Below are 25,195 nucleotides of genomic sequence, written 5' to 3' on the forward strand. Positions count from 1 at the left end.
ATTCCAATCGAAGCCTATGTTAGATGTCTTCACATCTAACATGTGCTTCGATTGGAATTCCATAGAGCATATTATCAAGCCCATTATCGCCGCTTTATCGGCCGTTTTCGGCCGATAAAGCGGCGATAATTTTAGCGCACAGGCTTGATAATATGCCCCTATGTTCCCTGGTATTTCATTGTGATAATGGTCATGAGGACTGGTCCAATTAATCGTTTATATTTTATATACTTATCTCAGTGCTTAATTTGAGTTTGGGGTTTCCGGTGCTTGGCAACGGCACTTATGACTGTCTGCCAATTGGTGATGCTGTTTGTCTAATCTAGAGATGAGCACAACAACAGTTGTTTACTAATTGAATATACAGTAACAAGCATTTGCAAAGCCAAAAGGTCTTGCTGATGAGTGCTACTGGCTGTAGCAGAGTTTTGTAGCTAGGCTGTATAGCAGCACGGATGCTCTGCAGTGTGGCTAAAACAAATATTTAAAGCTCTATGATTCAGCAGTGCTAATGCACTTTTTAAAAAAGTTCTTAGTGCTGGATGTATCGCAGTCCTTTTTTTTTGTAAAACATTTTTTATTAGGAAAAAACAAACATCAGCGATAGCATGGCAGCACAGAAGGAGCAGATTGGTAGGCATCAGTGGTACAGCAGGCAATATTACAAGATACAATCATACATTGTGGAAGGTCTAGAGCGACGGGGGGTCATCGCTTGCAGGTGTTAGCGGGGGTTGACAAATATCTCCACGATAAGAGTTCCACAAGCCCCACGCATGAGACAATTTTTTGGGACATCCATGTGACACATATACAGTCTTTTCTCTAAACATCGCCCCATCCACGTCTTTTCCCCACTCCTGTGCCGTGGGTGGAACTGACGCCCCCCATCGCTAGGCAATATTCCTCTGCCCAGCATTAGCCCCAAAGTCACCCACTGCGTCAAGCACACGTTCAAGTCAGTCGGTTCCCAGATGTTTAGGAGACACCTAAGGGCCTCCACCCAGAGTGGCGCAGACAGAACAGTATTGATAATGTTGTAAACATTACGCCAGTAGGGTTGAATCTGTGGACATTCCCAAAGTATATGAAAAAAGGTTCCCAGCTGGCCACAGCCCCGCCGGCAGGCACCCTCTTCTACCCTTCCCATTCGTACCAATTGGGGCCCGGTGACATATATACGGTGGAGGAGTTTTAACTGGACGAGGCGGAGACGAGCGGGTATCGCTACAACTCTGGGAGAAGAGACTGCCTCCTGCCATTCCTCGTCATCCATTTCTATGCCATCCCTGGTCCACTTCTCTCAGAGAGGCAGGAGAGGATCCGAGATGCTGTTGACCAGTTTTTTATATATCAAAGAAATGGTACTGTCCGGTAGGTGACCATCCAGCACCCTATCTTCCAGTGGGGATTATTCCGGCAGCGTGGTCCCAGGCTGTAAGTGTGTGAGAAGTGCGTGTCGAACCTGAGTGTATCAGAAGTGTTCTGAATCAGCCAAGCTATATTGTTGCTGTGACGCTGCAAAAGACTTAATATCAGATTTGTCTCACAAGTCCCTTATGCACGCAGTACCTATGAGATCCCATTTGTCAAATCCCTTACTCTTCCATAGGCCACCCAGTTGCTCGGAGTCCCATAGAGGTGTCACTAACGTCATCTTCCCTCTCCAGCCTAGGTGATTGGTAGCTGCATGCCATACGTGTACTGAATGTTTAGTGGGGCCCGTGAGTGGATGGCGCCGGGCCTAGAATAAAGGGCTCTACTAAAGGTCCCCTCAGCGAGGAGCCACCTATCGATGTTATATCCAGGGTCACATGGCTGGGCATTCGGGCACTGGTTGATAGAGGACAGATGGGACGCCCAATAATACAATTGTATGTCTGGGAGGCTGATGCCTTCATCATACCAATTGAGGGAAAGCTTGCTGAGAGCAATGCAAGGTTTAACGTTCCACAGCAGAACCTGTTGGAGGCTCTCACCTCTCAGAAATAGGACGTGGGTACCAGATCCATGGAGTTCTGAAGGGCATACAGGAATCGGGATAGGGACATCATCTTAAAAAGGGCAGACTTACTTAGCAGAGAGAGGGAGAGCGCCTTCCACCTGGCAATATCTTTGAGCAGCTGAAGCAGCGGAAGCTGGAGGTTGCGGGAATATCGAAGAGCGGGATCTAAAGAAAGGAAGATACCCAGGAATGTAAACCCTTCGATACAAATTTGTAGTGGGGACCCACGCGGCGGAATCGGGGGCTCACCCGCCACCATGAACAGGAGGGATTTGCTCCAGTTTATGGAGTAGCCGGAGTACCGTCCAAAGATCGTGAAGATATCCAAGACCACTATCAGAGATCTCCTTGGGGAGGACAAGTATAAAAGGATGTCATTCGCATAGAGAGAAATCCGGTCTTCCCAGTCTGAAGACCAACGCATACCCCTTATCATCAGGTCTTGTCGTATCCACGCGGCCTGCGGCTCCAACGCCAGGGCCAACAACAACAGGGACAGTAACTGCACCCATTGTATGTATTTGGGGTGAAATCTAAATTTCTCCGACACCTCCCAACGATAGGGCCATTCGATGGTGTCAAAGGCCATGGCCACGTCTAAAGAAACTTTAACTGCCGGCTCCAATATAGTAGCTGCCCTGCTAAGAACCACATGAACTCTGCGCAGGGTCAGCGCCGTGTTATGGTTCGGTATGAAGCCTGATTGATCCGGGTGGACCAAAGACCCAATTGCCGTCAAGAGTCGGGTAGCAAGAAGCTTAGCCAGGTTCTTGGGATTGACGTTCAACAGGGATATGGGTCGGTAGGAACCACATTCCGTCTTGGGTTTCCCTTCTTTGTGAATAGTAATGATTGTGGCTGTACGTTGGTCTATGGGCAAGATTCCTGCTTGCCTCGCATCCTCATACATGGCCCTCAGATATGGGGCTAACTTATCGGGTTTGAGCCTGTACAACTCATTCGGTAGTCCGTTAGGGCCAGTGGCTTTACCAGGCTTGAGCGACCATATGGCTGCCGCTATTTCGTCGTCGGATATGTCACTGTCCATGAAGTTATGATCGACCTCAGACAGCTTGGGCAAAGTTATATCCGTGAGCACCTGGCGGGAGTCCTCTATGGAGTAGGGGGCTGCTGAAGTATAGATCGCCTGGTAATGGTTCGTGAAGCAGTTTGCAATTGCTTGCGGATCTGACAGGGGAGTACCCACTTGCCCTCGAAGTACAGGTACTAGCCTGCTTGCCCACTCTTTCTTGTCCAACCAAGCCAAGAGTTTCCCAGCCTTGTCGTCCACCTCGTACAGTCGTCCCTGAACCACCCTCCCTATGGCTTTTGCCTGGTCAATCGCTAAGCCTGTAGTCCTGCTGTTTGAATTTGAGAATGTGGAGCTTGTTGGGTGTGACTGCTATATTTAGGTCTGCTTCCAGTTTCCCCACCTCCACCGCTGTCAACTCTCTGCGTTGTTCCTTCTTTTTCTCAGAAATTAAGGAATACGTGGGCAATTTGGGATGCCGATATCAAAAAGTAATTAATTCTGGATAGACTCCTGTGTGCCCCGGAGTGGAAAGTATATTGGGAAGTGTCGGGGTGAAAGACCTTCCATACACCACCCAACCCCAGGGATTCCAGGAAGTCTGGAAGCCAGCAGTGCGAGCGAGTGAGAGCCCGGGAAGGGTGCCGGTCCAGGTCCCCTGAAACCACCGAATTCAAATCCCCACCCAACACCAAGAGGCCCTCTGGGATCTCCAATAGCAGTGTACCCAAGTTCCTGAACGTGGTTGCCTGAAGGCCCGGGGGTACATAAACCGAAAGGAAGGTAACAGGATGGACTTCCAACATGCCCGAGATTCCAACATATGTCCTCCAGCCTCCGACAAAGTACTCTGCACTACAAGGGGAAAGGCCCTTTTCATCAGTATGCCAACCCCCCAGGAACCCAAGGTGAAGCCTCCATGAGCCAGTAAGACATAACCCCCTCTGTGCAGTGCCCTGCATGTATTCCCAACTAAATGTGTTTCTTGCAGTAGAACGATATCAAGGGTGTGACGCCTAATACATTGAAGAACAACACTATGCTTGATTTTGTCCCCCAGCCCATTAACATTCCAACTCAACAATTTAACCCTACCGTCCCCCACTGGTGCCATACTCAGATATATCGTAATTCACTGCGTTTATTACCACTCCCCAAATCATTGTATCGATAGCAGTTGCTGGTGCAATCAAAATGGCAAACGAAAAATAAAACACTCCCGCCCAACAACCCCCCACCCCGCTGCCCTGCCCTCTGGGCTCAGAACTGCCCATGAAAAACTTGCAGAGAGCCTGTCTCCCTGGAAAAATGTTCAAAAGAGAAAGAAAAATCCCGGAGGGGGCGAGATTTAGTCCACCCCCGCCCAGCACACCTACTGTATACCCATCTTAATCACATAACACAAGTCCATGTATGTCCACTTACCAAACGGCAAAGATACCCAAAGCCCCCCATGCCCCCACACATCACCAAAAGTACGAGCCCAGCCCCTGGACAGGCTTCTTATCAGGACGGTTGACTATTGTCAGTGCCATCCCCACCTCGGTCGGCCGGACTCTTCGCACTCCTGCTCTCAATCCAGTCAGCAGGTGTCTCGGGATGGTCAAAAAACCACACTTGCCCCTCCGCCTCAACCCGGAGATGGGCAGGGACTAGCATGGAGTATTTAGTTCCCTGATCTCTGAGGACAGGTTTGATCGACATGAAGGATCGTCTTTGTCGCTGCACCCGTTGGGTAAAGTCTGGAAAAAAGAATATGTCGGAGTTCTCAAATCGCAGGGGGGCTCCAGCTCTGGAGTTCTGAAGGATAACGTCTCTGTCCCGGAAATTCAGGACCCGGGCCAACATGGGCTGCGGGGGAGCGCCCGTCTTGGGACGGCCACCCGGGATCCTGTGGGCACGCTCGACAACAAAGAACTTACTGAGGCCTTTGGGTTGCAAATGTTTAAGAATAAGATCCTCCACAAAAAGGTCCCGAGTTTGCCTCTCCAATTTTTCCGGAACCCCAAGGATGCAAAAGTTATTTCGACACAGACATCCTTCATAGTCGTCCAACTTGAGGTCAGTAGAGAAGTCCTGGAGTTCCTTGACCACTCCCTGGAGTTGTGAGACGTCATCCACTAGGCTAGCTATCCTAATTTCCACTTGTTTAACCTTCTCATTTAGTTTGCCCATATCAGCCCTAATGAGGTTAACATCAATAGCCACATTGTCCAGAGAAGTCTTGACTCCGGTGATGGCAGCCATAACATCTTTGAGCGCGATTTCTTGCTCCTCCTCACCCAGTCCCCCGGATCCGGAGTCTCTTGGCGCTCTGGCCTGTTGTGCGTCCTTAGGGACAGTATAGCGGTCCAGTTTGTTTGATTGCGTAGTGTTAGGTCAACGGGGTCCTGTGGTCTTGACGCGCTCCATCGCGGCCTGCACCAGCCCACTCCAACCAGTCGATTACAGGGGACAAGAAGGAATTGCCGGATACGGCGCAGAGGTGCTCCACCTGAACAGACAAGGCAGGAATGAGGTAGGCAGTGGATCGAGGTCAACTGCTGGGATGTGCCGCCACCATTGACCACTGCACTGTCTGCGCACCCACCAAGCACGCTGCTCTACGTCCCACTTCTCCTCCAGTACGTCCCCTTGAGACATGGTCCCCCTCTCTGCTTCCGGCTCCACAGTGGGCGCCGTAGTCCACTGCTCCGTAGTGTACCTTCCTGTGGGGTCACCTGAGCTCGCCCCCGTAGTGGTGCCGAGCCCCAGGTAGCCCCGCCAACCCGGGACGGAAAGAGGCCGACTCAACAGGCCCCTCCACCAGTCTCAGGCACCCTCGTGAACCAGCAGGATAGGAGGGGGGCCGAGGGGGGGAGCCCCCAACTCAAGCCTCACACCAATCTTCACCCCAGATGCGCCAGCCCCACTCAGGTTATTCAATGTATGCACCCCCATTATCCCTGCTGGCAATAGGATCTTATTGGATCGCACCAACCTCGCAGCTCTCCCTGCACCCACGGCCTGGGACCATGCAGGCCAGAGCAGGGGTAGCGGGTGCCCCAAGCTGGTCAGGATCGTCCAGGCTCACCAGTCCAGTCCCTTGCGGTCCGCCGATCTTTAATTTAAAGGGCACCACTGCACCTCAATAAGGGGGGGCACCGCCACACTTGTCTCCCCAGGGGGTGCTGGCAGCTAGGGGTACAGGGCACAGACCTCGATTTGCACACCTTCCTCCCGGGGGCGGGCAAGTCCACACTAGAGGCAGAGGTAACAGGAGGCACCTGGAGTCAGGGACGCGCTGCTGCCATCTTGCACCTTGTAGCCAGCGCACACCGCCTCGATCAAATCTGCCTGCCTCTTTGCTGCAACGGAGCTCCGACTAGGCTCCACGCTCTCCGCCGCAACTGTTCACTCAGGCGATCTCAGCCCAAGAGACCACCGCTGCAAGGATGTTCACGCCAGGTCCCTGAGCCGCCGGGCCACCGCCAGACTGCAGAGGGCCGGATGGAGCTCCACAGCCAGCTGCGCTCAGCACTGTGGGCCCCAGCTGCAGGCCTTGCGGCAGGCCAAATCTTCCAGGGGCGATCCCTCCGCCGCTGGGCTCCCCACGAGTACCGGAACTGGCGGGATGGGCTCCTCTTGCGTTCCGGTCCTGGAAATTGTCGATGGGTAGGTCGGATCAGTTATCAGGATAGAGGATGGCTAGGTAGGGTGGTGGATCTTCCTCACAGCACAGCCATCTTCAGCCCGTGCTTGGCCACGCCCCGCAGTCCTTTTTTAGCCATGCTGCACAGCAGTCACACTACTATCCAGGATAACTACACATCTTTGCCAAAGTCAGCAATGATTTTGCTGCACTGCAAGCTTCTCCTACAAATAGCTCGTGAGCTACTTGTAGCTCTCCAGCTACCTGTAAGTAGCTCTCCTGTGTACAGTCCAGACTATTAAGTTAGAAAATTTTGCTTTGCTGAATTAATATATGAATATCAAAATTGAAAACTGTGTTTTCAAGACGAAAATGTGCATATTTTCAGAACTCATAAGCTGATGTTTGGGGAAAATGGTTGAATTTAGAAAATATATTTAAAGCTGATATTTGAGTGATAAATCATGTGGCTTTGGGGAGACTTTTTACTAACACTAGTGCCTTGGTACCAGGTAATTTGCAGTATGGCAGTTATGTATTACACAGGTAAAGGCATTTCAAATTGGCAAAGCCTTTTTTTTACATTATTGCTGGCACTAGCCTGCCTGATGCACTGATGTTATTACTAGTGGTAAACGGGCAGAGTGGTAGCCACTAGTGGTTTCTTGTCTAACGTGGTAACTATTATGACATTAATATTTGCAACTTGAGATATTTTTCAATTAACATAAGTAGCTCTTATTGTAGTAAAGGTTGAGCACCTCTGCTGTACAGCTTGAAAAAAAAGCCAACGGCAGAGCCAGTAGTCTCAAAGGCAAGACCTATCAGCTTTGCTAGTAACTGTTAGTTCTCGGCACAGCAGCCTTGTGATTCTGAGCAAATCAGTTAATCTCCTGATGAGTAAAAAAGAAAAAATATCAAATTAGGCAATACATCCTTTCACATAAAGAAAGAAATTGCACCCATGTCCATGTCTTATTGGAAATACATATGGAAGCAGATAAAATCTGTTGTCACAATAAAAGCAGATATCATATGTTGCCACAATAAATATCAATTTCAGAGGAGAAAGGGGCTTCTTTGGAGTGCATGTGGCATAGTATAGCACGGCTACGAACGGCAAAGGTTGAACAAGGAGGACAGAGAAGAAGAAGAAATAAAAGTAGTGCCTTAATCATGGTGCAATCAGCAGAACGATGCCAATTAAGCTGAAGCAATCAGTTCTTGGTCCATGTTCGAGCCAAAAGAAGAGGAAGTTAAGACAGCACACACTGGCTAATTAGAAGGCCACAATTAAGTGTGGCAAGGAAGCCAATAAATGCTAAGCAATGTGCAGGCTGCAAGCCCCTTGCATACAATATCTATTGCAAGCGAATGCGCCGTTCCAGGCAAGACATAAAAATGACTACTGCTTGCCACCCATGCCATTTTAGTCACTTTGGGGGTCCGGATTAATCTGAGTTCTCACACTTGTAGAAGTGTGATGATTAGTAGTTGCATTGGTACTGTCACTGGCAGCGCTGTTAGAGGCAATGGGTGGCACAAGCTGCAGTGGCCACCTGATGAGGGCCCTGGCACTTATGTTTGTTTCTTGTTTTTTCAAACAAATTAAGCACTATCTTAGGTATTTCTCAGACCTGAAATGAAACTCACCTTTGCAAACATTTTGGCACCATCAAGGTACATGCAAAATAGAAACCAAGCATAATTTCTAATGATTTATGGTGCCCCCACAGAACACAACTGGCTTAAAACTCAGAAGACACCCAGGGCCACAGATTGCAGCAACACATCTATTTGTAATATCTTTTGTAAAAATATTTGACAACAGTAAAAACCAACTCTACTACAACATTCAGGTTTGAGAAGAGCCGATGGGTCTGGTAATCCTATTGCCAGCCTCATTTGATTAATTTTCAAAGAGCTGCTTCTAACTCTGGTAGACTTGTGTTTGAGATGCTCATCTCTCCCTTCACTGTCCAGCTGGCTGTGGCAATCCAAGTAAATGTATCTATCTAGAAGAGGCGGCATAAGTCTCCTTTCTCTGTCTGTTCTGGCTAGTGTATTATGATTTTAATCATGCTGTACTATTTTAAGGTTTGGTTTAGTAAAGTTAGCTGTTGGAAGCAATCCAAGCGACCAAACAATATGTTATTGCCATTGCCTGGGTATTGAAAGTTGTTGTGTTGTTGGTGGAAAAGACACCAGGAGCCAGGATATATTCTTAAGTCTTGTTTTTTCAGTCTTCAGTTAAGGTAACAACATCTCTGTACTCCAGCCAGCCTAGTATGGTACCAGCCCCACCGGGAGCAGCCTCCCTAGCTGCTCAGCCCATCTCCAACTGCCACATTCATCCCACTCAGTCACCCAGGCATTCCACGCATCACAGGCACACCAACATTCTAATACTAAGACACACTCTGGCTGAGTAGCTAGAGGCAGCAGGGCTATAAATATGTAGAATACAACAAAAGTGCTGTATTTTTATGTCGCTACACACTCAAATGAATGATTTCCAATCACCAACCTTCTTGTGGTTCTCTGTCAGTCTTCTTTTGAGATTCCTTCAGAAATAGATTCTCTCCTCTTAAGGCTCGGTTGATATCCCTGAGAAGTTCAGTCTCCTGTTCCAGTTTCAACAATTTGAGGTAGAGCTCTGAGAGATAGTTATTTGCATCCTACAAGACAGTTAGGGTATCACGCATGTGGTCACACCATTTCTTTTACATTTTCATAAAAGTACATTAATTGTAGATAAAATACAATAGAGATAACCTTCACACAGTGCGGTAAAACAAAATAGGAGACAAGGGGTTGTGGTAATAAAAGGAGCTATTGTGACAAACATGCTTTCAGGAGGCACAAGATCATTACTCTGTGGAGGCAAATTATTTTTACTTGCAGTACAACGTACAATTATTTGTCTCTTTTTTCTCCCATCATCAATCACATCCTTTCTGTGACACTGTCCACATACATGTATATCACACACATCTACCTCAGAAAATGAAGGATCACAAGAAAACAACTGCTAGCCAGGGCAAAGATCTGGGGCCATATGTATCAAGCAAATTAGCATTTGCAAAGGCGGAAATGGTATGTATGAAACATTTTGGCAGCAAAATAAGGAATCGCAAAATTTGCTATTCCTTATTTTGCGATTGCACTTAAGGAATCGCAAATTGTGCGATTCCTTAAATGCAATGTATCAAGGAAAATTAATTCAAAAATGCCCATAAGGATTCACAAATTACCACCAACTTCTAGTTGGTGGTAAGTTGCGAATTCTTTTCAATAAGCAATTTATTTAAAATCCAAAGGTGCCGAATGACGCTCATACATGCCCTTAGGGCATGTATGTGCGTCATATGCCCACACATGTCATTTTCAGGGGTGCAGCAGGGTGTTCTTGTGACACCCCTGAACCCTTGAAAATATGCCTAAATTGCGATTAGCAAATTGCTAATCGCAAATTTCCCCTTCATTCCTAACTAACTAATAAAGTGCAATGGCCACCCGGACGCGTAGCGGACGAGCGCAGCGGGCGCGACGGAGGCGCGCCTAAGGTAAGCCCGTCTGCGCCTGTCCGCGGCCGACCGGGGCCAGGGGCCTGTCACTTTGCCCAACCTGTCTTTTATTCTGCCTCTGACCTGACTCGTCTGCATGCCTATTGGCCCCTTTGCCCTACCATCCCCCCAGACTAGATTCCCTGGGACTTCTTTGTTCCCGCAATTTTTTCCCTGAGCTCAATCTCCCTCTGGCTACAGCTCACACTCCCGTTACCCAGCGATCCGCAGCTACTTCACTCCCTCTCAACAAGAGACCCACTATCTCTAAATTTTCATTGAGCTATTTAAATACCCGCTTGCTGGTTAAGCACCAGCTAGAGATTTTTCAGCTCCTACACTCCGAGCAACCTGATATCTTACTTATCAGTGAAACCTGGCTAAATGAAGAGTCCTTCCCGAATATCCTAGCAGCAGCCCCGTCAGGCTATTATATCCTTCAAGCTAATAGAGCCTCAGGCAAGCAGGGTGGTGGGGTTGCAGCTTTATCAAACAGTATCCCCCTGGTCAATTGTCTCATTCTTAGGCTGGAATCCCCTATGGCCCCCCTCATGTGTGTTCTGGTATATCGGCCCCCTCAGCATATGCCCAATTTTCCATCTTTATTCAGCGACATGCTATCCCAACTGGTCATTAACTCCAAAATTTTGATTATTGGAAATTTTAATTACTGGCCCTCGGATGCTAGAGAAAGTGTCTGCTCCTCCACTTTCTCTGACTCCCTGACCGGCATGAACTGCTCCCAACACATTCACTCAGCCACACATATTAAGGGTCATATCCTCGACCAGGTCTGGACTTCCAACTTGGAGATTTCTCGTCCCCTTATCCTTCCATGTCCCTGGTAGGATCACTTCATTATTACTTTTACCTTTACTATCACTTCCCACGCAGTCGTATCCTGGAGGGCAATCTTCCACCCGGAAATTGGAACAAGGTCGATCTCGGAGAACTTGTCACTCTTCTCAGAGCCTCTACCCCCCCCCCCCCCCGGGGTGCGATTCCTTAGACACTCAGGCATCTGATTTGCTGTGTTGGCTCGAATCAGCTAGTGACATCGTGGCACCCCTCAAACAAATTACGCCCCGACAAGAAGCTGGCATTTACATCTTTGCTCAAGGAATATAAGCTAGCCACCTTGCAAGCCAAAACTTCTTACTTTTCAATAAAAAATTGGACTCTACCTCTATGGCAAAAGACATTTTTTTCCATTGTAAATGAGCTCTCTCGCCCAGGCAGGATTACCCTTAAATCCCTCCCTTCCCAGGCTCTCTGTGACTCCCTGAACTTGTTCTTTATCAATAAAATTGCTAAAATTAAAAAGAGCCTCCCTTGCATCTTTTCCCCTGCCCCTCCCACCCTTATGGCCATTCCTGCTAATCCAAATTCCCAGCGAATCACTCAGATACCTCTTATCTCAGAGGTGGAGTTTTTAGCTTTGTTAAACAAGGTGGCCTCTGTCTCCCCTACGGATTGCTGTCCCCCTCACGTTTTGCGCGAGGCTTTCATTGCCTGCCCCATCCCCCCTATGTTGCTCCTCAATAATTCACTTAAAGAGGGGCTGGTTCCCAGCTCGTTTAAAACTGCCGAGGTGGTGCCCATTCTCAAGAAGCCCAATGCTGACCCTTCGCTTATGAGCAACTTCCGCCCTATTTCTTTGCTCCCCTACCTCAGTAAGGTTCTCGAGGCCCATGTCACCTCTGCCATGAGTTCCTTTATTGAGTGTACGCAGTTCCTCGATCGCAAACAGGCCGGTTTTAGACCCGCCCATTCCACTGAGTCGGTCATTCTCTCAGTGATGGAAGAGCTGCGGAGGGGCATGGACCTCAACATCAGCCAGGCCTTGGTACTCCAGGATTTATCGGCGGCCTTCGACACGGTCGACCATGATATTCTGGTCGACCATGTCGAGGAGGCCGGCATCCAGGGAGCGGACCTTAATTGGGTCCGCTCATTCTTGAGTACCCGTCACCAGGCTGTCCGCCTCTCTCAGGACACCGCTGATAAGGTCAGGCTGACATGGGGCATCCCGCAGGGCTCTTCCCTCTCCCCTCTCCTTTTTAATCTTTATTTCACCCCCCTGATTTGGTCCTTACGAGGAAGCAATATCACTGCTTTCAATTACCCAGATGACATTCAGCTGATCTTCAACATCCACTCCTCGGGCCAATCAATTGATAATTTCCAGTCCACTCTGCATCACATCAGTGACTGGATGGGGGCTAATCACCTAAAACTTAACCCCGATAAAACCGAGCTGGTGCTTATCGGGGGCCCCTCCAATCCGTGGAACTCCAATTTTTGGCCCTCTGACTTGGGCTCCCCCCCTTGCCCTGCCGACTCCGCCAAAAGCCTTGGAGTGATCATATCTAAAGACCTGTCGATGAAGCCTCAGATTACCACCGTGGTGTCTTCTAGCTTTTTCCATCTGCGAAAAATTCGGAAGATCTCTCGTTTCCTCACCATGGAGGCCCTCACCTTGGCTCTTTTGGCCTTGGTTAAGTCTAGAGTCGACTATGCCAACTAATTGTATGTGGGTATCCCTGCTTACCAGCTGAATCGACTGCAGCTGGTTCAGAACCAGGCCGCACAATTGATCTTTCACCAGCCCAGGCATTAACATGTTCACCCTTTGCTAAAGTCCCTACATTGGCTTCCCGTGGCTGAGCGCTGTAATTTTAAACTGGGCTGTATTATCTTTAAGGCCCTGGCTGACCTTGGCCTGGCTTTCATTTCTTCCTCCCTTTGTCACTACGTCCCTTCCCGTTACCTTCGATCCTTCCATCTCGCTTTGCTTAAAACTCTCACCTTCAAACGCAAGAAGCATGGTGGGCTTCGATTCTCGTTCCTTGCTCCTTCTTTTTGGAACGTGCTCCCGTTAGAGTTTAGGCTTACTTCTTCCTACACTCAGTTCAGGTCTCTCCTGAAAACTCACCTGTTTCGCAAGGCTCACAATTAGGTTTCCTATTGGCTTTCCTTTCTTTTCCCCGCTGCCCATTTATCTATTTATCCTTCCTGTTCCTTCTATGCCGACTAGCGCCAAGAAACCGCTGGGTGTAAGCGCGCTCTATAAATTTCTTTACATAACATAGCATAACATAACATATATATATATATATATATATATATATATATATATATATATATATATACATACATATATATATATATATATATATATATATATATATATATATATATATACATACATACATATATATATATATATATATATATATATATATATATATATGTTCGCTCCAAAGTGCCCACCTGGCAAGCAGCACTCAGACAACAGCTTCGAAGGTTAAACCTTTATTAGGTATGGGCAGAGTCCCGCTAACTGCATCCTTGCAGCCCTGGATTACCATCCGCCTGACGCGTTTCGAAGCAAAAATCTTCTTCCTCAGAGGCGTGGCAAAAGGAAGTGCATCTGGTCCACTCACAGTTCTTTAAATATTCCATGCCCGAGAGCATTCTGGGAACTGTAGTGTCACTGTTCAAACCCTGGATGGGTGCACAAATCACACTGCTGGATTAAAAGAGAACTTGGATAGAACTCCGCTGGCGGAACTTGCCCTCGATCCTAAGCCGCTGTCCCGTATCATACCGAGTCGCCATCCGGGACAGCGGCTTAGGATCGAGGGCAAGTTCCGCCAGCGGAGTTCTATCCAAGTTCTCTTTTAATCCAGCAGTGTGATTTGTGCACCCATCCAGGGTTTGAACAGTGACACTACAGTTCCCAGAATGCTCTCGGGCATGGAATATTTAAAGAACTGTGAGTGGACCAGATGCACTTCCTTTTGCCACGTCTCTGAGGAAGAAGATTTTTGCTTCGAAACGCGTCAGGCGGATGGTAATCCAGGGCTGCAAGGATGCAGTTAGCGGGACTCTGCCCATACCTAATAAAGGTTTAACCTTCGAAGCTGTTGTCTGAGTGCTGCTTGCCAGGTGGGCACTTTGGAGCGAACATATATATATATATATATATATATATATATATATATATATATATATATATATATATATATACATATATGTATATATACAAATATATATATAATCAAAGTGAACTCACTAAGTGGTGGGAAATTAAGTTGTTAGAGAAGTATCATGAGGCTGGAAGAGTGCCGAGAGGACTCATAATTATGCTGGTGGCCCCTGCTTCGAAGGTCCAAATACACTTCTCTTGAAAGAATGGGCAGACAGCAATATTGAAGCCTCAATGCGACTTGTTTGTCTTTTGGTGAAATATGCTAAAATCGACAGAGATGTGAATATCAAAAAAATTGCACGTATTAAATATGAAATAGAACAACTCACGACCCCCAACAACAAGGATTTTATTGACAAAAGCATGCAAGAAGTGTGGGATCGAATCAAGAAACTAGAGGAAATAATTAAGGCAATTAAATTCATTTGTGCCAAGAATGACTATGAGCAGGGTCAAGTATTCACTTTTGCCTGGAAGTATGATTTCGTAAAAAACAAAAGGGGATTATCCAGGCACAAAAGCAACCACAAGTGAATTCCAACACATCAGAAAATGCAAGGGTGGAGGGCAAGGTGGCGGCCGAGTGCTCGGCTGTGTGAGCAGGTCTACCATACCTGGATGAATCACCTCCTTTGAAGCTTCTCCAGGCGGACCTCACGCTGTCTGATTCGGTAGGCCGAGTTGATTACATTGCTCACGTCTTGAAAGTCTCAATGCTAAGTTTTTTGCTGTACTCCTTCCCGTTCTGTACGTGCTGGTTTCTCTGCGAAGCACAGTCTCTCCCTGCAAGCATCGTCTTTGGGGTACCCGTGGCTGCATGGCTCCGAAGGTTACGGCTGAGGCAGCGGCTGCAGCTGCAAGGGCTTGCTCCGCTATCAGTGCTCATTTGAGCAGCCCAGCAGAATCGGACACCGCCAGAGCTTCACGTGGAGACGCCGTTATTGGTGAAGGTCCTTGGGACCTGAATGGGGGCGCTGAGCAGGTGATTATGACGGAGCAAGATGATGCATTGCAGCAGGGGATTACTACAAAATGCCCAGCGAAGACTTCATCTGAAAACATAACGAGAACCTTGCAGCCTGTGCCCAGTCTCCCAGTGAGTGGGAATATGGGGACTGTAGTTTTGCCCAATGAAAGCAATTTAACCCCAGCTCACCCTCATCTTTCTCCCCCTACTAAACTCCCTAAGCACAATGATACTGCTATCCGTGATCCTGACTGCACTATTGATGGGGGCGAATCTTCTAAGGAAACTGAGGGGGGAGAAAATGTATTTTCCTTTTCAGAGCACGCAGGGTCTTCATTGGATGAGGAGGACGACCTCGATAGGGACTGGACTGATGATGGTAGCGAGGTTGGTGACTGGTGATTGAATGAGGTCATTAGCAGCGAGGCGTCCCCCCGTAGTCCACCTACAGTATTAAAAGCTAATAACTTAGAAACCCAGTATGAATTAAACAAGGCCTCCACCGTATCTGGCTCATTATCATAGGATAGCCCACTTTTTGCCCAAACCAGCTTGGGGGAACGTGCTATACTCAAAGGCCAGAATGTACCATCTAATCAGGATGAGCTACCACCAGGGGAGATAACACTAGCTGTTATATATCAGACCATCCTGGTGCACCGAGAGGAGTTCCGGCATGAGAATGCTAGAACACAGGGGGCTTGTCGCTGAGTCCAAAATTCTATCCGCAGAGTGGCCAAAACCTGTACGGACATAGCTACCAGAATCGGAGAGGCCGAGAAAAGAATCTCCAACCTAGAGGAAGCACTAGCAACACAGAAGGCCGCAACGGATATGATCGGCTCACAAAAAGACGATGTCCTATGGAAGTTGACTGATTTAGAAAATAGGGCTAGGAGTAACAATCTTAGGATCCTGGGGATCCTGGGGGGTTGTGAAGAAGGGGATGTCAGGCAATTTCTTGTTGAGCTATTTACAGAAGCATTTCCCGATCTAAAGCAATGGGACTGGCAGCTCGAGGTGCAACAAGTTCATCGATTTCCCTTTAAGCTGAGACAGAAATCAGGATGAGCAGGGGATAAACCCAGAGCAATTTTGATATGCCTTAATAACTACCTGGCGAGGGAGAAGATTTATGACCGAGCTAGACCCGATAGAAAAATAGTTGGGAAAGGCTGTGAGGTTTTTTTTCGCCCCGATTTTTTCCTGCAACGGTTGAGTGGAGGTGGCAGCTCCGCCAGCTGATATCTCCATTTCAGCTAAAGGGGGCCCATGCCTTTTTACTTTTCCCCTCTAAACTGAAAGTAATCTACTAGGGTCAGACCAGATGTTTCCTTTCCGAAATTCAGGCCAGGGAGTATTTGGGTACTATATAATTAAGACGGCTGTAGGCTTAGCTTTCGTCTCCTTATATGCCTCCTCTGTGTATTTTTAATTATTAGTCTCAGGGGGGTCCTAGGGGCTGTGTTATTTTGAACAGATATGAGGGGGGTTACCCTTATATTGTTTCTCTTTTTTCTTTCTTTTTACGCTATTGCAATCAATTCTATTTTTCAGCTATAGCCATAAGGAGGTGAGGGGGTCCAGGTGAGAAGGGGCCATTTGCTCATACCATCACAAGGACCTCGGTCCTGTTGCCAGCCAAGGGAGTTGTAGGGGGTGGGTGGGTCTGGATGGGAGGTAGTTTAAGGGGAAGGGGTGTGTTTTGGGGGGGAGGGGTGGGTGGCCTAAGACTATCACGATCTTGGATTCTTGTGTTTGTTGTGGTTTGAAATCTGATCAAGGTTGTTTCAAATCAATTCATATTCTCAAAAAATTGGAAAATGCAGTTAGGGTTAAACTTTTCTTTTGGTGTTATTGGGGCAGGGTAAACTTATTTTAAGCTCATGGAACATTTGCGGACTTAACGATCCTAAAAAACGAGCATTATTTTCTAAAATGGTCAACACTATGCAATTAGATGTACTATGCATACAGGAAACTCATATACCGTGGGGTAGGCGTGATTGTCTAAAGCTACCGGTATATGATCTAATAGCTTGTTCCAGACTTCTATGATCAATGGCATGGCTGTCTTAATGAAGCGAGGAGTAGGCATCTGCACTAAGGTCCTATCTACCGCCTTGCCTCCATCTACTTCTGTCTATGTTTTGTTTGTACTGTTCGCTATAATTTTTGTATAATGAATGTTTGATTGAATACAAACGCTTTTTTATGATCCCTCAATCATGATAAATACTATCTGACTTTAATATAAAATCCAAAACAAAGAAAATATTGCAAATATTATAACTAAATAAAATGATATGAATTTTGCATATTTTGGCTCTACAACATTGGTTTTTGGGTTATAATTTTAGCAAATCAAGTGGGGGGGTTTCATTTGAGGTTTTTAGACCTAGAATTGCTTCTGTCAATAGTTTGACCAACTCAGCTATAGACCTTTACCTATAATAACATCTGCACTAAGGTCCATGAGGACAAGATGGGTAGATGGATCATTGTTGGCATTTTAGTCGATAACAGATCATTAATAATTTGTACGGTTTACGGGCCAAATTTTGATGATCCTGAAGTGTTTAAGTATCTTAATGTGAAATTAGCCAGCTGGCCTACTCCTTTGTTTCTTTGTGGGGACATGAACATCAATTTGCCCAGCAATTCTAATCTAGAAGGCGAGTTTAAGTATACTGGTAGAAAACCCAGAGTGTTTAAGGCTTTACAAACTCTAGTGCAAGAACACGGCTTAATTGATTTATTTATTTATTTATTTTTGCTATTTTTATTGCGCGACAAATACCCGGAGGTGTCTCGGCGCATGTGTGACTAGCAGGACCACAGTAATAGGATTCACTGGTCAAACAACCATGTCTTTACGAGCCTGCGGAAGCTCATCAAGTTAGGTGCATTTTTGATATTTAATGGAAGAAGGTTCCAAAGTTTTGGTACAGCCACTAAGAAGCGACGGTCTCCCCAGGTTGCCGTTCTGGTACGCGGTACAGGTAGAAGGCAAGTGTTGGCAGATCTCAGCAGTCTTTTGGGAGTGTAGACCTGGAGTGCCTCAGTCAAGAATTTAGGTCCTATGCCATGCACTGCCTTATAGGCAATGCAGAGGGCCTTGAACTTAATGCGGCTCTCTACTCTAAGCCAATGGAGCTGGCGGATAGCAGGAGTGGTAGGTTGGCGGCGAGGGATGTTTAGAAGAATTCTGGCAGCCGCGTTCTGTACTGACTGTAGCTTCAGCAGCACCTGTTTCTGGGTGTTAAGGAAGAGGGCATTTCCGTAATCAATTTTAGAAAATACCAGAGTGGTAACTAAGGTCTTCCCAGCAGAGGTAGGGAGATAAGGCAGCAGTTTCTTTATTTTCTTTAAAACAAAGAAAGCAGAGGAGACAACCTTGTTGACATGAAGGTTGAATGTTAATTTGCTGACAAAGATGTATGGCATCTGCACAATAAAGCTTATGATGGGTATACATATTTTTCTGCCCTCCACAATCAAATGGTACGATTGGACTACTTTTTTATTTCTGAACAAGTGGCCGATACAGCTTCTATTCCTGCCCCTCCCAGAATATTGTCGGACAATAATCCGTTGGTTGTGGCATGCCCCTTGGCCCGCATATTCAGAGCTCCAAGGACCTGAACGTTCGAAAGGAAACCCTTGTCGGACGAGACATACCAGACCCATATGAGAAAATGGCTAGGTGGATTTTTACTGAAAAAATAACAGGGGTTCTGCCCATATTACCCTCCCATACCTGGACAAGGAGCATCAAGAAGATGAAAAAGTAGAAAAAGTAGCATTGAGGGATTAATTCGACATTTAATTAAGAACATGAAAAAATTAATTATCTTGTTCTATACAACTTAATGTGTAAAGAATCAATCGCAAATTTCTGAGGACATATAAACATGTACAGGAAGAAATGGCGCATAACAAATATATATAGAGGGCAAAGTCAACTATATACAATACAATCAAATATATACAAATCACAAATACAATATATACAATACATATACAAGGTGTACCCAAAGACAGATCTAAAAAAAAAAAGACCTATCACAAAATATACACTCCTAATTTCGAGTGATATATATCTACAAGGGAGATCCTCAATGCGCCTGAGATTCAAATTCTCTCACAACACTCTTTTGTATAAGGCGCCTGAATTTAAACAAACACAAATAAACTATAAGGGGACTCCTAATCACAATGATGTTGACGCAGTCGCGTTTTCGCCAGTTGAATCTTTATGGCTTCATCAGGACAAGAGTACTGGGGAAGAAAACTAGCGCAGGTCAATCTACTGGTCACCCAGGGGGAAATACTCCACTGGGCCACAGCACCGGAATACCTTACAGGCCAAGCCGCCGTGCCCACTTGTAGGTCCGGGGTGCAAACAAATCTATGCACACGTATCCAATACAGGGGTCGAGGCTGGGAAACTCGCTCCAAAACGGGAGGCCAACTTCGCTACATGGTCCGTCCACATTGCTCAAACGGTAACCAAAATCCGCGTTTGCCTGGGCGACTCGCATTCGCCATTGGGTGGATTTTTAGACATCAATAGGGGAACAGCATCCAACCATATGTTCTGGGACGCATTAAAGGCCGCAGTTCGTTGGAGACCAAGAGCTTTGCAGCCTTTCGCCGGAAGGTAGGGCAGGACTTGGTAAAGAGTCAAATCGAGGAGCTTAGGATAGCGGAGCTAGAACTAACATCTATAATTAAGAATAGGCTTCATATAGAAGAATGTCAGCAGAAGGTTGCCATACTAAAATCTAGATTCCTGGAGTCTTTTGGTCCGGACTCAATTAAATATCTCCAATATCGCACATCAATGTTCGAATATGGTAGTGAATTCCGGGAGGGTATTGACCAAGAGGCTTCAACAGAAAAATGTGCAGGGTCGCATTATTAAAATTCAGGACGAAGACGGGGTCGTTCAGGATACCCAGGAGGGCGTGGCAGATGTGTTTCAGAAGTTTTATTCAGTACTCTATACTGAAGATAGCAGGGACACTCAGTGGGAGTCTGAGATTGAGGACTTCCTACTAGGATTGGATACCTCAAAGATTTCATATGAGCATAATGAATGTCTATCGGCCCCTATCTCTTGGGAAGAGGTTGAACTAGCGGTCAAAGCCTTAGCTAATGGAAAGGCCTCTGGACCTGATGCCCTTCCCCTGGAATTTTATAAGACCTTCCTTGGGGAGGTCCGTTCTGACTTATTAACTACGCTTAGGGCTGCGCAGAAAGGTATTGTCCCCGATTCATGGCGTAAAACAACCATTGTTTTATTTTTTTTAAAAAAGGGAAAGCCCGAGTCGAGTCCGTCATCCTATCAACCTATTTCTTTAATAAACAGTGACAGTAAAATATACTCTACGATTATGGCATCTAGGTTGGTAGAGGTGATTGTCCCATTGGTATCCTTGCGCCAACACAGTTTCATTCCGGGAAGGGACACTGCAGACCACGTCTGGCGTGTCATAGCCCTCCTGAACTGGGCCCAGGTAACGACCACTCCCCTTGGGTTGATCCTGTTGGACACAGAGAAGGCGTTCAACAGGGTCTCCTGGGGGTTCTTGTGGGCCGTACTCCGGTGGGAGGGTTTTGGCAACAAGATCATTCAGGCAATCCAGCCATTATACATCTCCCCTTTAGCGGCGCTTCGCATCTCAGGTCAGGAGCTGGGGTACTTTGATATAAGTAGAGGCACTAGGCAAGGGTGCCCTTGCTCACCCTTGCTTTTTGCTTTATACATAGATCCGTTCCTGAGCAGAATAGAAGGACATGTGGGGATCCCGCCTATTACAATCAAAGGCATAGAGTATCGTGCGTTGGCCTATGCCGACGACATTGTTGTCTTAACTTCAGATGTCCCTTCCGCATTTCTGGCTCTTAAGGCATCTGTGGAACAATTTGTATTAGTATCAGGGTACAAGCTAAATGTGGCAAAAACTCAGGTAGTGCAAACAACCAACATGCCATACTCTGATGCTCCTGTGGTTAGTGAAGCAACTTATTTGGGAGTAAAAATCACTGCTGCCGTAGAGACCATCCCGGATTTGAACATCCTACCGGTTGTTGAGGCTGTAAATCTGAAGCTAGAACAGCTGGATCATTTACATCTATCTCTTTATGGCTGCTGCAGCGTTCTCATAATGCTGGTGCTCCCAAAATTCTTGTATCTTTTCCAGACAATCCCTCTAGAACTCTCCCAAAAAAGTATTGAGAAGGCCAATAGGATTTGCTATAGGTTCCTCTGGGGGTATCGTCAGTCGTGAAGGGCAGCTAAGTGGTTGTGCCTCCGACGTGATTGGGGGTGTTGGGCCATACCCAACTTGGTATTATATTACTGGGCGTTGATGTCTCAATTTCTTGGACTACCTCTGTTAGGGGACAGCGTGCAGGTCCAGCCATGTAACAGACCTACTATTTTTTAGTTGGGTCTCGGCTCAAGTGCTAAGGGTATATTGACACAAGTGTTGGAGCCAAGCTATTTTAAGAAGACCAGGTTTAAGGTGGCCATTGCTATGTTCTCAATATGGCAAAAGATTAGGCGGAAAATCTCTATCCCTAACATAAACATCTATACGCCATTTAAATCCGCTAGACTCCTACCAGGTATCTTCCAGGACCAGACAACTTTTAGATTACAAGCACTAGGCAATCATGTTATAGGGGACTTAGGGCCATATGTATCAACATTCCGTTTTGCGATTCCTAAATAGCCATTTTTAAGGAATCGCTATTTAGAAATCGCAAAATGGTATGTATGTAGAAAATCGCTTCTTTTTAGCGATTCCTTAAAATTCCATAATTGCGATTAGCAAATTGCTAATCGCAATTAAGGAATAATTTCCCATTTATTTCTGTGGGCCAAGAGGCCCATAGGAATGAAGGGGAAATTGCTAATCGCAAATTGTGAATATTTTCAAGGGTGCAGGGGTGTCTCAAGAACACCTTGCTGCACCCCTGAAAATGACATGTGGGCGCATATGGCGCACATACATGCCCCAAGGGCATGTATGAGTGTCACATGGCACCTTTTGATTTAAAAAAAAAATGCTTTTTTAAAAGAATTTGCAACTTACCACCAACTAGAAGTTGGTGGTAATTTGCGATTCCTTAATGGCATTTTGGAATGTTTTTTTTCCTTGATACATTGCATTTAAGGAATCGCAAAATTTGCAATTCCTTAAATGCAATTGCAAAATAAGGAATGGCAAATTTAGCGATTCCTTATTTTGCATCGAAAATGTTTCATACATACCATTTAGCGAAAATGGGTTCGCAAACGCCGGAATTCTGCGAATTTCGGCGTTTGTGAACCCATTTTGCCTTGATACGTATGGCCCTGTGTGGGGGCTGGGCAAGTATTATCTTATTCGTCTTTGAAGGACAAGTTCCAGCTGAACATTCATGATTTTTTTAAATATTTACAGCTCAGAAGCTTTATCCTCAAACGCCTCACGGCATCTCCCTCAATGCTGGACAAGCATCTGATTTTTGAATTGGTTAAAAAAAAGGCCAGAATTGGGACTGTTTATCAATATTTATTATCCAGTTTTCCAGACGACCTTGAGGTGCAAAATCTTAAATGGGAAGGCAAATTTGGTAAAACTGGGGCTGATATGAGACCCGCATTGGAGCTAGTTAGTGTTGCTCTGGTCTCCGGAAGCCTCCAAACTCAAAGATACATGGCAGTGTTCGATTTATATTATACGCCTAAAAAATAGCGAAATGGGGTTGTAGAAAGGGTGATAGCTGTGCAAGATGCGGGTTGTATGCAGCAGATGCTATCCACATGTTTTACTCATGCCCGCGTTTGCGCGGTTTCTTGTCCAATGTTTAGCAATTTATTAATGTTACGCTCAACATCCCATGCTCATTGCCCCCAGAGATGGTGATAATGGGAGTTGAAGACTCGGCTGCGTCAAGAAACTCTTGGCATATTTCTGCTTTTTTGTTTGTAGCTATGTCGATGATTCGTCTCTGCATCATGTCGCAATACCTTAGTCCTGAAGCACCCACATTAACTAATTGGAGAGCTAGGTTGTTAGCCATCTATAATCTGGAGTCCTCAGTATACACATTAAAGAGTAGGCGCAGGGGGATGCTAGCTTGTAAGATCTGGGCCCCTGTCGAGGTCTGGTTAAAATAACTTCGGTTTTTACTCATACGCTGTGTATTATCATATGCTATTGCTCCATGAACTATTTTCTTTTTATTAGTGATGCGTTTCTTTATTTTCTTTTTTTCCTATTTTGTTTCAGTCTCACTGCCCCATTACTTTGTTCCTTCTGATGCATTAACTTATTTTTTTTTCTTCTTTTATTGTTATTTATTGCCTACGAAATCTGACGTATGAATCTGTTTTGATTGCCATGACCAAATGGTCTGAATTTTCTTTCTCAAAATAAAAATATATAAAAAGTAAAAAAAAAAAGAGGCGCAGGGGGATGCTAGCTTGTAAGATCTGGGCCCCTGTCGAGGTCTGGTTAAAATAACTTCGGTTTTTACTCATAAGCTGTGTATTATCATATGCTATTGCTCCATGAACTATTTTCTTTTTATTAGTGATGCGTTTCTTTATTTTCTTTTTTTCCTATTTTGTTTCAGTCTCACTGCCCCATTACTTTGTTCCTTCTGATGCATTAACTTATTTTTTTTTCTTCTTTTATTGTTATTTATTGCCTACGAAATCTGACGTATGAATCTGTTTTGATTGCCATGACCAAATGGTCTGAATTTTCTTTCTCAAAATAAAAATATATAAAAAGTAAAAAAAAAGAAAATGCAATGGCCTCCACTTCTGACATCAGCACTAAGCATGGGCAGAAAATCCGTTCCGCTCGCGGATTTTGCGGATTTTTGGTAAATTTGCGATCCGCGAGCGCTCGCGAATTTACCGGAAATCCGCAAATTCGCACGCAGCGGATTTTTTTTTCTTGGTGATACAATTTTGCGGCATGCGGCGTAAGTTCGCAATTGCGAACATGTAGGTGCGGCGGGCAGCAACAATCTCGCACTCGCGAAATTACAAAATTTGCAATTCTGCACAAGAAATCCACTAGCAAGCAGCATATACCTTCTGAAAATGATGATTTTATTCAGAATAACTCCTCAGGTTGACATTTGCCTGCCCTTTTTTGGATTTGAGGTCTTTTGACTTTCTTTGGATCACTTTTGGATTAGAAATCAACTTTCACAAGTAGGTTTGTTTGGGGCATTACATTTGCTGTTCTGCAGAAAAACGAGTTTTTCTAAACTGAAAGCACTCAGCAGGTGCAAAAGTTCAAATTCATCATTAGTAACCATTCCCTGTAGTGCTTCCTGAGTGGGGCCCCTCCAGAGTTCAGTTGCTAGTTGCAACAAGTGTATGACCCTGCTCTGACCCTCACAGCCGGATCATAGAATAGCTACAAGTAGGCCACAAAGGTCCTGGAAAAAAAAATTGCACTGCAACAGAAAGCAAATTACAGATAAGGAAGCAGGTGCCATACTGGAATTTTAAAACAGTGACACATTAATAAATCAACCCCAAATTAATTCATGGGAGTTGAAGCAGGGCAGGTGTGCTTGCTTTTTCCCCCCATAATCTACAGTGATGATGATGAACCAGAGGGTGGCATTGATGTACCAGAGGGTGGCATGGGTGAAACAGAGGGTGGCAGTGTTGAAACAGAGGGTGCTGTGAACCTGTGATGATGAACCAGACGTAGAAACAACATAGTCGCGACCGTTGCGTGCCGACAAGTAATTTCGCAATTGCGAATTGGTACAAAATCCTCGCGAACTGGCAGAAACCCTTGCGAACACTATAAAAACAAAATAATCCGCAAATTCGCGAGAATTCGCAGATTTTGCGGATTGCGAGTTCGCAAATACGCAAATTCACGAACACCAGATTCGCAAAATTCGCCCATGCCTAATCAGCACTATACCCAGTGACACTGAATCTGACCTCAGCGGAGGTGCAGAAGGAAA

The 25,195-nt window shown here is 45.9% G+C and overlaps 1 protein-coding gene across 1 annotated transcript in view; it reads right to left on the bottom strand.

Moving 5' to 3' along the window:
* LOC147708518 (kinesin-like protein KIF28) overlaps nucleotides 1-25,195 on the bottom strand; it is a 685,351-nt gene that overhangs the window by 16,788 nt on the left and 643,368 nt on the right. Inside the window, exon 20 of the mRNA XM_086927203.1 lies at nucleotides 9,194-9,344. Coding sequence (XP_086783329.1) covers nucleotides 9,194-9,344 — 151 coding nt within the window. The remainder of the gene's footprint in view (nucleotides 1-9,193; nucleotides 9,345-25,195) is intronic.

The sequence above is a fragment of the Lissotriton vulgaris genome, chromosome 6 (genome assembly GCF_964263255.1).
Source record: "Lissotriton vulgaris chromosome 6, aLisVul1.2, whole genome shotgun sequence".
NCBI classification, from domain to species: Eukaryota; Metazoa; Chordata; class Amphibia; order Caudata; family Salamandridae; genus Lissotriton; species Lissotriton vulgaris.